Source organism: Vulpes vulpes, chromosome 7, assembly GCF_048418805.1.
Source record: "Vulpes vulpes isolate BD-2025 chromosome 7, VulVul3, whole genome shotgun sequence".
In the NCBI taxonomy this organism is placed as follows: domain Eukaryota; kingdom Metazoa; phylum Chordata; class Mammalia; order Carnivora; family Canidae; genus Vulpes; species Vulpes vulpes.
This window is the reverse complement of record NC_132786.1, coordinates 10,246,596-10,262,656: the sequence shown is the minus strand read 5'-3', so window position 1 is coordinate 10,262,656 and position 16,061 is coordinate 10,246,596. Positions and strand designations below refer to the sequence as shown.

The window sequence follows — 16,061 nt, the reverse complement described above, 5'->3', positions numbered from 1 at the left end:
GTTCTGGAAGCTGGAATTTGAGATCAGAGTATATAGCATCATGGTTAGGTAAGAATCTTCTTTTGGATTGCAGACTTCAAATTCTATCTCCACAAGGTAGAAGGGACAAGCAAGCTCTCTGGGGCCTCTTTTATAAGGGCACTAGTCCCATTCATGAGAGCTCTACCCTCATGACCTAATTACCTCCCAAAGGCCCCACCTTCAAAGAACATAGGAGTTAAACATTTTTAACATATCAGTTTGGGGGTGAGAGTGACACACATTCAGACCATAGCAGAACGCAAGGAAGAATCACTTCCTAGAGCCTTCAGAGGAAGTGTGGCTCTGCTGACAGTTTTTCAGACTCCAGAACTATTATCTTAAGCCACTCAGTTTATGGTAATTTGTTATAGCAGCCTTAGGAAATTATTTTATTTTATTTTATTATTTTTTTTAATTTTTTATTTATTTATGATAGTCACACAGGGAGAGAGAGAGAGAGAGAGAGAGAGGCAGAGACACAGGCAGAGGGAGAAGCAGGCTCCATGCACTGGGAGCCCGACGTGGGATTCGATCCCAGGTCTCCAGGATCGCGCCCTGGGCCAAAGGCAGGTGCCAAACCGCTGCGCCACCCAGGGATCCCACCTTAGGAAATTAATACATCTATCAAAATGCTTTACATATATAATGTCTTCAAGAAACAACAAGTGAATTAATGAAGGAGGGAATGGACAATTGTGCCCACAGAGTATTTAATGGAATTCATTTTTGTTTGGTGCTACCAGAGTGTACCTTTCTCAGCAACCTATACTCCCCAGGTCATACTAAACAGGAGCATAAGTTTGGAATAATTTCTTTTCTTCACAAAGCTTTCATAAGACCTAGTATGGAGTATTTAGGGAAAGACTGTCAAGGGTAATTCCTTCAGAGAACCCGAGTCTCCTTGACAAGTGACAAAGAAAGAATAGAGGGGATTAAAGAAATTAAGCACAGACTTTTTTCTAGGAAGGCAAAAATGTCTATTATCCTGTTATGCAACATACACGCACTCACATGCCACATCTCTAAAGATACTCCCTAAGGATCCAGAACAGTGCTAACAACTGATACAACAGCCATATGCAGCCATTAATTTTTGAATTTAATTAAAATTAATTAAAAATAAAAATTCAGGGGGCACTTGGGTGGCTCAGTCCACTAAGCAACCAACTCTTGATTTTGGCTCAGGTATGACCTCAGGGTCATGAGATGGAGCCCTGCATCAAGTTCTGCATTGGGCATGGAGCCCGCTTAGGATTTTCTCTCTCTCTCTCCCCCTTTGTCCCTCCCCTCCAAGAAAAATAAAGAAAAAAATTTAAAAAGAATAAAAATCCAATTCCTCAGTTGCACTAGGCATGTTTCAAGGGCTGCTTACGTGTGGCCCACAGCCACAGCCATGCACTGGCAGGTTAGATAACATGTCCACAGAAAGTTCTACAGGACAGTGCTCGGCTAGAAGCAATCTGATGCTGCTTTTGGGCAATCACTTTCAAAGCTTATTGAAGCGAGTGTTCCAATCATATAACTGTTGAGCACCACCCTGGATGACAACTGACTTTACAAAAGGGTATGAATTTGGGGATTTTGTTGATTCACCATGTTCCCATGGTGAACCTAGACTCACTCACTGTTTTTACAGAAGTAATTGGTCCACTCAAACAACTGGGTGAGGCAATGGAAAAACAATCAGCTAGACTGGTTATTCAACTGAATTGGCGAGTTGGTTGTATCACAGATGTGGCCTAGGCCAGGCTTACAATAAAGGGCTCCTTTTATCAGGCTGGGGTGGCCACCCAAAAACTGACTGGGGCTGCGGTCAATTCAAAGCTCAGGCAGAGCAGTACTGACATTCAGAAGCACCACCTCCAACTTATTGAACACTGTTCTCTGATTATGAAATCTTCCACAGGGATCGTTGGAAGAACATAGCTAACATTCCAGCCAGCCTGGAATCCTGGAAGCCAGGGCCCTGGGACACAGGACTTACATGGAAATGGCAGACATGGGCCCTCTGCAGCCCCCACTCAGGTCATGGGCCCCAACTCTTCACTCACAGTGATTAAATCTTCCAGCTTCATGTTGACGCCAGCCAGCATCTCTCTGCGCTCTGCCGCAGGCTCTGGGCAGGGGTATATGGTGGCTCGAAACCTGTGTTTCATACATTCCAAAGGTCACAAGGGGGTTACCCCTGAAAAGCATTCCACACATCCTCTTCTGCTCAGCCATCGCTTGCTGACTTCAGTTAGATAACCATCTTTTTCTAGAATTACTGTCCCTTTGGCAGTTGGAAAATGAGCCCCAGTTCTAAGGGTTCCCGATGCATTGCTCTGCACTATTTAAATTCAAGCTAGGAGTCTATTCTATGAATAAACTTCATTCAAACCAAAGAACCTGTGAGCTTTTATGTAAATAAGACTACAGCTTGACTTGTCTCTTCTCCCCAGAAGTCCTTTCTGCTCCTATTCCCACAGCTCTTGAAGATCAGTTGCATTTTTAACAATATCTAGTCATATGCGGGAAAGTTGTTCTAAAATCCTAAGGGACCTCGAAGAAGCCACCAGTCAAGAGTACTCTGTCTCACACACCTTCTTCATGTGTGAAGTGACCCAAATCACTAAAGATTCGTGACCCAAATCACTGATGAGAGAGCCTCTTACCCATCGCAGATCTTCCTGATTTTCTGCCTGAGTTGCTCTCCTTGATAAAATATGATGAATATGTTCTTTTTAATTTCTTCTTTCTGTAAAATCAGAACAGTAAAAAAACTATATACATATATAGTTCTTATATATATTATACAGATTATATAACATATGTAATAATATGTATATAATTTTTATATATTAAAATTTTTTATTTTTGGTTATAACATAATAGAAATGTAAATTTGTGTTTTTAGATTTTAAAAAATTTAAAGATTACAACTGGAGGGGTTCCTCGCTGGCTTACCTGGTAGAACATGTAACTCTGGATCTCATGGTTATGAGTTTGAGCCCCATACTGGGTAGAGAGAGTACTTAAAATCTTTTTTATATTATTATTTATTTGAGAAAAAGGGTACACTTGAGTTGGAGGGGCAGAGGGAGAGGCAGACTCCCCACTGAGCAGGGAGCTGAATGTGGGGCTCAATCCCAGAACCCGGGGATCATGGACTGAGCCAAAGGCAGATGCTTAACCGAGTCACCCATGGGCCCCAAAAACAAAACCTTAAAAATAATTACAACTGGAAAACTTCAGCTTCTCCCCGTTGATCTAAGTTTCATAATTCTTTATGGTTGAGGGCAAGGTCACTGAGACAGGCCAAGATAGCCTTAAGTGACAACCCCCTAACTGGCTACACCAGCCAGACCACAGCTGAGCCCATATTCATCTCTAACACTATATTTAAGAGGTGGGTTCATAAACAAGAAACCAAACAAAAGTGAGAAACCAGGATACTATAAGGTTTAAAATGAAAATAGCATAACTAGCTCACCAGAGTTAACTCACATACAATATTTACATTTCAAGGGTAAGTGGGGGTGTTCGATGTTTCACAAAGGTAAAGCCATGTCTAATTTCTGACTCTCTCTCATAGGAACACTGATTAAAATGCAATTCTAAAGTCCAAGTTTGACAATTCACAAGAAAGAACATGTATTTCACAAGCATATATGAAAATGTTCCAGCAAAGAAATGTGCTGTTTTGCTCTTATTTAGCTTAGGGTAAAGGGGGGTAAAGGTAAAATAATGAAATCCATTTTTGGAAAAGTTAAAACCAATCCACTACACTCACTACCTACAACTCAGGGCATTGGAATCACGTACAGCCCACTGACAAGCCATTTGTCAGGACCCATCAAGTGTCATGAAAATGCCCCACACCCTTTTTAAGCCAGCAATCCTATTTCCTTGAATTTACGTCTCACAAGTAATCCAAAAGAAAATAAAAATGACAAGCATGAAGATGCTCATCACAGTGTCTCTATTCTGGAGAAAAATTGGAAACAAAGCCCATAAGTAGATAGACGAGGTCACATCTACACAATGGAAATCTTAGGCATCAATTGAAAAGATGATAAAAATGAATCGTCTCTTTGGCAGCTGCTCATGGGAGCTGAGAAGGGGTATTTAGGCTTTGGGAGGCTGCCTGCTTTACATGATTTCCAAAGGTTTTGTTCAACAATCCCTGAATCTATCAGGTCTTCTTGTCCCCTAATCCACCAGAACCAGGAATCTTCTCTGACCTCCTGTCATCTGCTCAGTGACCTTCAAATATCAACAGGCTAATGTCATCTTCTCTCAGATGCCTACTGTATAAATACTCTGTCTACATCATGATTATTACATATCAAAACATGGTGGTAGAAAGTGATGATTTCACATCCATTTTTAAAATAGTATCTATAAGGGACACATAGTGATATAGAGGTAAATTTTATTCTCTAAGATCAAGAGAAGAAAAAAAAAAAAAAGATTCCATGTTTATCACCACAACCTGCTCATGGCTTACAGATGAGAAAATACAAGAAAAAATAAGCTTTCTTCTCATTTTAAATTTCATCCAACTGTGAAATTGTTTTCCATGAAAGAAACTGAAAATTAATTTTTTCACCTCTATTCTGGAAAATATTACAACACTTAGAAATAAGCCCAATTTGGAATTAAAAAGCAAGCAGCTGGAACACCTGTGTGGCTCAGTGGTTGAATGTTGGCTCAGGGTGTGACCCTGAGGTCCTGGGATCAAGTCTGCCATCGGAATCTGCATGGGGAGCCTGCTTCTCCCTCTGCCTATGTCTCTGCCTCTCTGTGTCTCTCATGAATAAATAAAATCTTAAAAAAAAAAAAAAAAAAAAAAAGATTGTAGGGCAACCTGCTGGTGCTCAGCAGTTCAGCATCACCCTCAGCCCAGGGTATGATCCTGGAGACCCAGGATGGTGTCCCACATCAGGCTCCCAGCATGGAGCCTCCTTCTCCTTCTGCCTGTGTCTCTGCCCCTCTCTTTCTGTGTGTCTCTCATGAATGAATAAATAAAATCTTAAAAAAAAAAAAAAAAAAAAAAAAGATTGTAGGTTTTCTTTTTACAAATTGGGGGGAAGAGAAAAGAAAGGCAGTAGATTCTAGGTTCACAGAACTGAAGATCCCCAGGCTCAGAGGAATCCCCTCCCCCCATGAGGGCCCCAGGAAGCTGAGGAGAGAGTTTCCCATGGCCCCCAACACCCACCGTGACGGGATCCTCCAGAGTCGTGTCCATCTCACTGAACTTCAGGTAGATATTGCCTCGGCAAACCCTCCACAGCAGCCTCTCAAAGGAAGCCATCCGCTCCCGGTTAATCACCCCAGCCGTGAACCTGGGTGGTCACACAGGGAAATGCTGCTGAGGCTCAGGGAGTGGGGTGCAGGGAGAAGCCCCCAAGGATGTGAGGACATGCCACCACGAGAGGAAGGCCCTCTTCCCCTGAGCACAACTCAAGGACTCTGCTCTAGCTGCCAGGGGTCCTAAGGCCCTATTGGCCTCCTGTTTCTTCTGATGTGTTGAGCACTCCTCAGTCACCCCGAAACTACACAGTCACTCCTTTACAAGTAGGTGTAGGACAGCCTATCCATTATGGCTTCAGAGCTAAAGAAAGGAACTGTTCTAATTGTTCAACCCTGGGCTCTATGCATTTTTACAAATAATGTGCTAGAAGTGAGACATATATACCGATTTGGTTCATCTCTGCTTTTAAAACCATCCAGGAAAAAATAAAAATAAAAATAAAATAAAATAAAATAAAATAAAATAAAACCATCCAGGTGTCTAGATAATTTCCAATGGAAACTTTATATTAACTTTAAAACGGTTACTTTCATTGCTCTTTCACTTTCAACATATGCTAATCCTATATTACCTTCTGAGCAAGTATTTTCAATGAATATGCAACAATTTTACTTGGACATTGAATGAAATCCCACTGTTTTGAATCACCACACATTTTAACATATTAACTCCTTCCTGTGGTGGACGTGATCCTCTAACTACCTCATTTCTAATTGCACTTCAAACAGCCAATTCAGAATCTATTTTATTACCATAACAGTATTTCCAAGAAAAGGAAGCAGAGAACCGTTGAGAAAACCCATCTAAATAATCCTTGCCACATCCTTCCTGCCTAGGAACAACACAAACATTGTACTCTTCAGACTCTGGGAATGTTAGTATTACCCTTTTGCTAATGGTGAACTATCTCCCACTCCACCAACCTGGAAAGGTTACCCTTGGGTTTATTATTGTGTAAAAGCCTATAATCATATGAAATAACCCTCATTCCAGGGGTTTGTTTGTTCATTCATTCATTCATTCATTCACTCACTTAAACCCTCAGGGAAATCTATCACACTCCAGGCACAGCTATGGACCAGAAACCCATCTACATGTAACTTTCTGAGGATAGTCACACTAACCCCAGCTTTCCAGTCACATATGCAGGCACCGTTCTTAACTCCAGGAGACCAGAAGTGTCTTCCGTAAAGAAGTCATCAGCCAGGTTGGTTTCCGTCTGAAAGTCAAAAAACCACTGCTTTCTCTTAAACATATTTGGATTAGCTTAAAAGCTCCCTGTATCTCAAAGGTTTGTCTTTTTTTTTTTTTTTTTTAAGATTTTATTTATTTGACGGAGCAAGAGAGTACAAACAGGGGGAGTGGCTAAGGCAGAGGGAGAAGTAGGCTCCCTATTTAGCAGAGAGCCCAATGTGGGGCTCAATCCAGGACCCTAAGATCATGACCTGAGCCCAAGGCAGACACTTCACTGGCTGAGCCACCCAGGCATCCCAGGTTTGTCAATTTTTAATGAAACTTTAATTTTCCACAAATAGTTACTAGAATTCAAAAAGTAGAGTGCTCCTTGCCAGATCAAAAGTTTCCCAAATCCCAAATCTGCCCTAACTCACTGTCATGCTTTGTTCTGACTTCCACTTCTATCTGCGTGTTCAGGGCACAAGCTTTCCAATGATCACTGTAATATTTTTGTTCTAGTTCAAATTGACACCATGTTTCACCCAGAATACCCTCCCCCTTACTAATGACCTTGGTATGGGGCAGAAACAAGAGTGATTTAGGCATATTCCAATCAGCCAGTGTTCAAAATGGACACTTGAGACTCTGTGGGTAAGGTCCCTTTAATCAACAGTCCCCAGACAACAACCTCAAAGAAGTCCTGGGTTTTCTTCAGGAGATGTTTGAGTTCCGTCAGTTCTAGGAAACTTTTCTTCAAAGCCTGCTGGTTCTGGTTGGCTTCCTGCAATTCTCCTTCAAGTTTTTCTAGAAGAGTCTATGCAGAATGGAAAAAGAAGGGAAAGCAAGCAGACAGTGCTATGACACTTACTGCACATTCATCAACACAAATAACTAAATATAAGGGAAGAATTCAGTTTATTGTAATGTAACTGGAAGTTGAGTGGCTGTCCCATCCAACTCAATAGGATTGTAAAACTATAAGGTAGATCCATTTGCATCCAATAGGGAAGATTTGAAAACACTCTAGGGAGATGGAAATCAGCTTACTGAGGAAGCCAAGGCATTTCAGCAAATTGCATGTCTCTCCTCCATCTAAAACACTTAAAAAGGGAAGCTGGAATGAATTTACATGTCGAGAACCTCTTCTGCCTCAAACACACTGTAACGATGAAATAAAAAAAAAAAAAAAAGGAATCACTAGTTCTGGGTTGGAGTCTGGAGAACCAGGTACAAGCAAGTAAAAAGGGCTATCCAGAGAAGTGTGAACAGAACAAGGCCAGAAGACAAAAACAGAGGGGAAAAAAACAATCTTCCTTCCAAAATGAGCCTACAAAATGAGTAAGTCTCAAGCATAAATCTAGTAAGAAAAATCACCATCAAGATCAACAATCAGAACACAAATTCACACTGGGTGAAATCATTTTTATGGAGTAGTCTGCAGGGAGCTTGATACAGGACTCGATCCTAGGACCCTGGGATCACAATCTGAGAGGAAGGCAGACATTCAATCACTAAGCCACCCAGGTGGTCCCCCACTTTTTAAAGAGATTTGGTAAATAATTTAAAAATGTAAAAGCTCATTTCTCATTTATCCAAATGTCCATCAACAAAAGAATGGATTAAGTCCCATAAAGTATGGAATATTCAAGGATTTACTTTCAGAAACAAAACAATATGGTGTCTTAAAAAAATAAAATGATGTAAGAAAACAGCAAGTTACAAAAGAATAAACAATAATTTCATGTATATCTAACATGTGCAAAGCTAAATCATATGCTATTTAGAAGACTATATGTGTGATAAAACTATGAAGAAACAAGGAAAAGAAAAATGCAAAATTCAGGAAAGTTATTATCTCAAGGGGTTGAGGAGGGGGATGTGGGGTAGGAGAGGAAGGGGAAAGGCTAGAGGAGGGGCACACAGAGGGCTTTAAGAACCTCACAGTAGTCACCCTTTAGGTCCTACAGGGTGATGGCACTCCGTGTTTGCTATATCATTCTTTATATTTTACACATATTTTCTAAAAATTCTGTATCAATTCAATAATTAACAAGAACAACTGCCAGTAAATCAGCAACCACAGTATGTGAAAATGGATTAAGGTCACCTAGTAAAAGACAGAGATTATTGTGATAGATGTTTTTTTTAATCTACCTAAGAGATACCCTTACCAAAGAGATTAAAAAATAAACTATAAAACAAAGATATTCATGCAAATATTAGTTTGCCTCCCCCACAACCCCCAAAAGCCTATTAATATCAGAAAAAATTGAGCTTTTAACTTTTTTTTAAAAAAAATATCTTATTCATGAGAGACACAGGCATAGACAGAGAGAAGCAGGCTCTCCTCAGGCAGCCCAATGCAGGACTCGATCTCGGAACCCCGGGATCATGCCTGAGCCAAAGGCAGGCACTCAACCCCTGAGCCACTCAGGTGTCCCCTTTAACATTTTTATGATAGAAAATTTTTATGGGGATCCCTGGGTAGCGCAGCGGTTTGGCGCCTGCCTTTGGCCCAGGGCGCGATCCTGGAGACCCAGGATCGAATCCCACATCAGGCTCCCAGTGCATGGAGCCTGCTTCTCCCTCCGCCTGTGTCTCTGCCTCTCTCTCTCTCTCTCTCTCTCTGTGTGACTATCATAAATAAATTAATTAATTAATTTTAAAAAAAAAAGAAAATTTTTATGATAGAAAATTTTATATATGTTAGGTGGAGAGAACTGTGTCATGAACCCACATACACATCACCAGACTTCAATTTTATCCCACCCTCTCCCCTCCCAGAGATAATCACTACCCAAAATTTTGAAGCCTATTTTTTTGTTTTTTAGAGAGAAAGGAAGAGAAAGAATCCTAAGCAGGCTCCATGCTCAGTGCAGAGCCCAACATGGGTTGATCTCACAACCCTGAGCTATGACTGGAGCAGAAATTAAAAGTTGGACGCTTAACTGACTGAGCCACCAGGGAACCCATCACTACCCTAAATTTTGAACACTAACTATAGTGGCACAAAGTTGAGGGAAGAAAATGAAATCCCCATTTCTTAACCATTTGCTCTATCTACTATCCATGATTCTATTAAAAAGAATGCTGCCTTTAAAAATATTTTTGGAGAATCATGTATTATTTAATTAACAGTTTACAATATGATAGTAAATGCAAAAGCAGAAAATTATAATATGGATGATGGACATGTAATTACATAAACATATAGCTGATAAGGACAAACCTAAAAACAGAAAAGTTAAGGCAGTTTTTGCTGAGATGGTAGGTTTTGGTTTTTTTTTTAAGATTTTATTTATTTATTCATGAAAGACAGAGAGAGAGAGGCAGAGGGAGAAGCAGGCTCCATGCAGGGAGCCCAATGTGGGACTCGATCCCCGGTCTCCAGGATCACGGCCTGAGCCAAAGGCAGGTGCCAAACTGCTGAGCCACCCAGGGATCCCCTAGATTTTTTTTTTTTCTGAATTAATATTTCCTCTAGGATTATGAAAGCCTCTTTAGAAATTCTGCAAGGCAAGAGCCCAAAGCTACATGTGTACTCTTGCCGGAAGGATTCCTCTCCCTAGGAATGCTGGAGGAACACCCTATTGCCAGTTGAATCAATCTGTCCCCTTGAATAATGATTAGACAGATATTGCTACTCATAAGCTCACATCATTCTAATTTCATCTTTACAATAAACAATATCCAGCGGTGCCTGGGTGGCTTAGTTGGTTAAATGTCTGACTCTTGGTTTCAGCTCAGGTCATGATCTCAGGGTCGTGGGATTGAGCCCTACATTGGGCTCCATGCTCAGCATAGGGTCTGCTTAAGACTCTCCCTCTGCTCCTTTCCCCGCCTCGTGCTCACTCACTCTCTCTCTAAAATAAATAATCTTAAAACAACAAGAAATAGTAATATCCAAAAAACACACTGATTAAGGACGACTCGGCATACATCTGAATGCCTCTTATCTAACTGGTTATTACTACAAGTGTATGAGAGTATCGAGTTTCAAAACCAACCAGTCAGCCAATACTAAATTCATTTGGATGCATTGATTTTTTTTTTCGATGCATTGATTTTTTTTTTTTAAGGTACTGTGAAACATTATAACCAACTCAACGTCTCCCAAAATATCCAGGCTTTAATATGACAGGATCCAAAATATTTTCCAGGGAAGTTGCCAGTCTCATATCTGTCAGAGTATCTTTATTTATACTACTAACAACTTCAAAAATTCCAAGAATTTTAAGTTATCTTAAAAGAAAAAAAAAACAAACCCAGCCAGAGATAAGGTTCAGGCAGTGAAGTTTCCCTACCTTCCCACTTCCTCTTCTGAGGATAAAATACCCATTCTTTTTTTAAAATCAAGATCTCCAAATCCCTCCAGGATCTAGTTCTACCTACCTTTTGACATCCTTTCCCATTGCCTCATCCCTTTCTCTATCACCTCCTCTAGAAGCTTCTAGAGAGCATGGCCATGTTTTGTTTCTTTCTAAGGTATCTTGTGCATGGCGAGCACTCAATGTTTTATAAAAAGAAGTAGAGAGGAAAAGTAAGAGGGAGGCCTGCCAGCTATAATGTCCTTGGCTAAAGAAGGCAGCTAACCTTGGCACAGTTGATCTCAGAAGCCAATCTGAGAAGCTTTGGTCTAGGATGGATTCACAACAGCTATCTCCCACCAGACAGTTAGCAATAATCGCGCCTCGGATAAACCTCATTGGCTACCTCATAGGCTACGATACTGCCACTGCGCAAAGCTATCTCCTACCAGACAGATAATGAGGTAACCTCCCACTGGATCCAGCAATTTCACTTCTGGGTATTTATCCGAAGGAAATAAAATCTCTATCCAAAAAAAAAAAAAAAATCTCTATCCCAAAAAGATACCTGTAGTCCATGTTCATTGCATTTACAGTAGTCAGGACAGGGAAACAACCTAAGTGTTCATCAACAGATGAATGGATAAAGACTCCTGGTGTATGTATACAGTGGAATTCACCCAGCCATAGAAAGAAGGAAATCCTGCCACAGCAACAGCATGGATGGACCTTGAGGGCATTATGCTAAGTGTACATCAGGCAGAGACAGACAAATACTTCATGATCTAGCTTATATGGGGAATCTAAAAAGACAAAAAACAAACAAACCACACAGATACAGAGAACAAATTGGTAGTGATGGAGGTTTGGGGTTGTGACATGGGTGAAGGTGATCATAAGGTCTAAACTTCCAGTTGTTAATATAAATAAGTCCTTGGGATGTAATGCACAGCATGGTGACAATAGTAAAGGAAAGACAGAAGAACAGAAAAACAAAAAACAAAAACGAAAAAAAAAGAAAAAAAGAACACCCCATTATGCCAGCAGCTTAAGTCTTGTTCATGACCACCATAGAAACAAGACTTTGCTGCCTCTAAGAATTTTATGCCCACAAAGGAAACCACTCCTCAAAGTGGGCAGAGTTCCCCCAGGACTGCCTTCAGAGACATAGAAAAGAACCTACCTCCAGCGTAATCATTTCCCGTGGAAGAGGGGTTGGTGGGGGCCTCTCTGGCAATTGAGCCACAATCTCATTTTGCATCTCATCTTCCAGAAAACCTGTGGGATGAAACCCCACAAGATAACCCAAGGTGATGGTGTTTTCTCACCTAAGAAATGGGTCCCAGCAGACCTGGGATTTTCAACCGCCTCAGCTGCCTGAATTGCCCCAGGGACATGCCACAGCATCTGGATCCCAACCCTCATTGCCCCACTTTGTCTCTAGAAAACTTTGTCCCTATACAAATAGGAACATATTTGTTATAATCCAGCCCAGCAGACCACTTACCTCCCCACCATTCACACTTAAAAAGTAAACAGAAAATTGGCTTACGGAGGATTCTCTCCAGTGACTCACATCTTCTGACTTCATTCACAAATTTCCTTTGGAAGCTACTCACATTCACATTTAACTAGAGCGGGGAGAAACCACAAAACACATATTGGTAGCAACAGCCACCAACGTACTCCTGTTGGTTTTGTGTTTTGATTTTTTGTGGGGGTGTGTGTGTGCTGGAAAATGTTGCTGGAATCATTTTAGGAATAATTTTCAATTAGCAATAATCACACCTCGTATAAACTTCATTGGCTACAGAACAGCCACTCCACAAAGCTTCATTTTAGGAACAGATATTTCCATGTATAAGACAAGTGAGTTACAGGCAAAACCTTGATATTCTTTTTTTTTTTAAACCTTGATATTCTTTCATGTAATCTCCCATATGCCTCAGCTCTGGCCTTCATACAATTCTAAAAGATAATCCTCCCACAGATGAGGTTCCCTTGTTTTTAGCTGCATTTACATCCAAATGAGCCTTGAAATCCTCAATAGTCTTGAATGTGACAGGATATTAAATTTGCATAGTTCCATGCAACCTTATCACTATCACCAACAAAAATTCGGCATCCTGCCCAATCAATGTTACTGAGGAACTGCCTCACCTCAGGTCCTATGCTAGGAACTAAGGATGAAAAGAACAAGATGTGATCCTTCCCGCAGGAGCTTAGTTTTGACCATGATCTTGGTGAGGAAGAAAAGTAGTAAAGAGTCCAATTTTCTAAATCGGATTCAAAAAAGCTTGGTAAGGATCTAAACCACCTCTGGGAAATAAGATCCCAACATCACTCTCCAGACTGTCCAGCCCTAGAATATCACCATAGGGAGACTGTGCATTCCAGGATACTTTGTCCTCAGACTAGTTAAGAAACATAGGTCTCTATTCTCAGAACAAGGTTTGGTAATCCACATGCCCATTGGAGATATCGGATTCTCTGTGCCCAAGATTGTGAATCTGAGAAACCACCAAGGAGCCAACACCGATGCAAGTACATGAGGGTTTATTTACAAGCTCGAGCTTGGGTCCAAGTATACTCCACACAGCAGAGCAGGGACTTGGACCCCGAGACTAAGAAGCACAGCAGTGTTATAGGGGCCAGTGGCCAAAGAGATTGTAACATATGCAGAAAGTTGCACAGTGATGTTGGTCCACACGCAGGTGGCCAGCTGAATTACGATTCACCTTATAGTGACCATTTGAACTAGCCTATTATTTGGTTAGAATCCCCACGCAGGTTTGGCGGGCAAAAGAGGGGTTTTCATTCCTTGGCTGGTTAAAGGTCAGAGGTCCCGCATTCCTAAGTGTGCTAGTTTCTGATAAGGGTGTGCTTAATAGCTAAACTAGGGTGAGGGAATGTCTTAAACAATAGGCAGGTCGTGGTGGGGGGGGGTTGTACATGAGATGGCGGGTGTAGCACAAAATGGAGTTAGTCCTGCTCTGCTTGTCCAGGGGTAGGGGGCTCTTGTTAGATTTCCTGGGTCCCACATTCTCCCCTTTTTCAGAGGATCCTTTGCAGGACCCAGTCATGGGTCCTGGGCCCCTGTTGACAAAAGCAATGGTCTTAATTTTTCTCGGCCTCCACAATACTACTTAGGAAAGAAAGTATAATACCATCTAACGTGTATGGACTGCACTGGAGCTTCAAAACTTTCCTACAGAGGAGTTACAGATGGAGAAAAGAACAGGTTTGCAAGTCACTTGCTCCGTGTTATCACAGATCTTAGCCAGAACAAGTAGAACCACACAGAATCCCATCTATCCTGGCTCAGGGCTCTTCTCCCTGTACTTAGTTCACTATCAAAAAGTGGTGTGAAAGATATATCTACTCCCACCCCACCTTCCTCTGGTCTCCCAAGAATGAAGCACTTACATCTTTGAACTGAACCAATCCGAGCTCCCCAAGCTCAGCCACGCAGCAATATGCAGCCTCCACCTGGAGGAACAGTTGGGACAAACACATCTCCTCGCTGCGAAACACAGATGCCATCTTGACCAAGCCTTGGTCTGCAGGAGACAAAGATATTGGAGAGAGTAAGAGTAGGACCTTAGTATCAAAAGTGGTTTTAGTTGCATATTAATTAATTAATATCCAACTTGAAAAAAATATCCAATAGGAACAGCTCCTAATTTTAAAAAACATGAAATAGCACTTTTCGCTACCTATTGCATTGGCAAGAGATTAAAAAATTATATATTCCTGTTGTATAGACTCTTACAGCGAGAGCATTTTCATACACTCAGTAGTTGATGTATAAATTTGTACAGCTTTTTCAGAGGGCAATTTGTCAGTGTCTATCAAATTTTATATTACTCATACCCATGATCCAGGATTTCTGCAGCTTTTCATCCAAACTCAAAGATGTATGGGAAAATGGATGCACCAGGATGTTTCTGATAACATTGCATTATATAATAATTTTAATAAATGGGCCTAACCTAGATATCCATCAACAGGAGAGTGATTAAGCTGACCCTCAGGACCCTGTGCAGTCAGCCAGAATGAAATAAATCTGTAGGTCCTCTATATGGAAAAAGGGTATTCATGTAGAATCCATCCCCATCGAAGACCCTCTGGACTACTCTACCATTGCCAAGACAAATCATTTGCCCCCAGAGACCAACCTTCTGGTAGGTCTACCACACCTCCAGAATGGGCCCCTTTTCCTATTTCATTTTATAATGTATAGAGTAGCTACTGTTTGCCAGGCACTGGGTTGATCCCTTCTCTGCTTTAATTCTTCTATCATCTCTATTTCTCATAGAATAGAGCTAAAACTCTTGATTTGTCCAACAAAAGGCTGCATATCTGGCCTCTGCCTTACCTTCCAGCTTTGTTTCTCTTCACACTGCTCTCCAGATACACTGGATTTCTCCCAGAGCTCTCTCCTGCCTCAGGACCTTTGTTCACACTTTTCCTAGATTTGGAACCTCACTGTCTTCCTACCCACCCAGCACCCCATGCATCCAACATAATCCTGTCATTGAAGCCTCAGCGTAAGGATCCATTTCTTCCATAAGCCACCACCAGGTGAACCAAATACTCCCAGAATATAAATCACCAGCAATTACTTAATGTTTGTGTTGCCCACTAGCCAGTAAATTCAATGAGGTTAAAGCTATGTCATGTTTTCCTTTCTATCACCAGCCCGGCTCAACCACAAAGCAGGCGTTCAAAAGATATTTCCCAATTATTGACTAGAGCCCAAACATCATCCCTCCCTCCAGAATGCAAGGCCGGGGCCTCCATGCTTTGCCTTTTGAGACCTAGATAAATCAAAACAATTCATACTACCCTTTCTGACAGAGAAGACAGCGGATTCATCAAAGAGAGACACAAGACATTAGCATCCAGCAGACCAAGAATAAGGTGTGAAAAGCCTTCTTACCCCAGCTCTGTCCCAGCAGGTCCTAGCCGGGCATCTGCAGGAGGGCGAGGGCTGTGGCTCTTTGCTGCTTCCTCCCTCAAGCAGGGAGCCCCTGGGCCAGCCTTGTTTGGTCAGGGCTTGTGAGTGGCAGGCCCAGGACCAGCTCAGGCTTGGGGATTCCTCAGGTGGCTTCCCTGAGGCCAAGAGCCCCTCCCAGTACTCCTCCCTGGGTGCCTGCAGAGCCTAGAGGCAGCTCTGTTGCATCAACACCTGCCTGTGGGTGAAGACAAACCTGCCTCACCGGCCAGCCCTGCTCAAACTCCCTCCCTCCCCCAGCCAC

At 41.7% G+C, this 16,061-nt stretch overlaps 1 protein-coding gene and 2 pseudogenes across 34 annotated transcripts in view; all 3 read right to left on the bottom strand.

The window, feature by feature from the left end:
- The window catches only part of ATP6V0A4 (ATPase H+ transporting V0 subunit a4), an 83,388-nt gene that overhangs the window by 45,534 nt on the left and 21,793 nt on the right, over positions 1-16,061 (bottom strand). For 13 of the 34 annotated variants that reach the window (XM_025982187.2, XM_025982189.2, XM_025982188.2 and 10 more), the window contains 9 exons: positions 15,743-15,995; positions 14,227-14,360; positions 12,353-12,431; positions 11,984-12,078; positions 7,182-7,307; positions 6,442-6,536; positions 5,222-5,348; positions 2,676-2,758; positions 2,073-2,166 (listed from right to left, as the gene is read on the bottom strand). In XM_025982187.2, the coding sequence (XP_025837972.1) occupies positions 2,073-2,166; positions 2,676-2,758; positions 5,222-5,348; positions 6,442-6,536; positions 7,182-7,307; positions 11,984-12,078; positions 12,353-12,431; positions 14,227-14,343 (816 nt within the window). In that variant the 5' untranslated portion in view covers positions 14,344-14,360; positions 15,743-15,995. The remainder of the gene's footprint in view (positions 1-2,072; positions 2,167-2,675; positions 2,759-5,221; positions 5,349-6,441; positions 6,537-7,181; positions 7,308-11,983; positions 12,079-12,352; positions 12,432-14,226; positions 14,361-15,742; positions 15,996-16,061) is intronic. The other 21 variants (XM_072762941.1, XM_072762936.1, XM_072762927.1 and 18 more) reach the window with 2 other exon arrangements.
- LOC140599808 (U4 spliceosomal RNA) lies at positions 11,164-11,240 on the bottom strand (annotated as a pseudogene).
- LOC140599807 (U4 spliceosomal RNA) lies at positions 12,552-12,633 on the bottom strand (annotated as a pseudogene).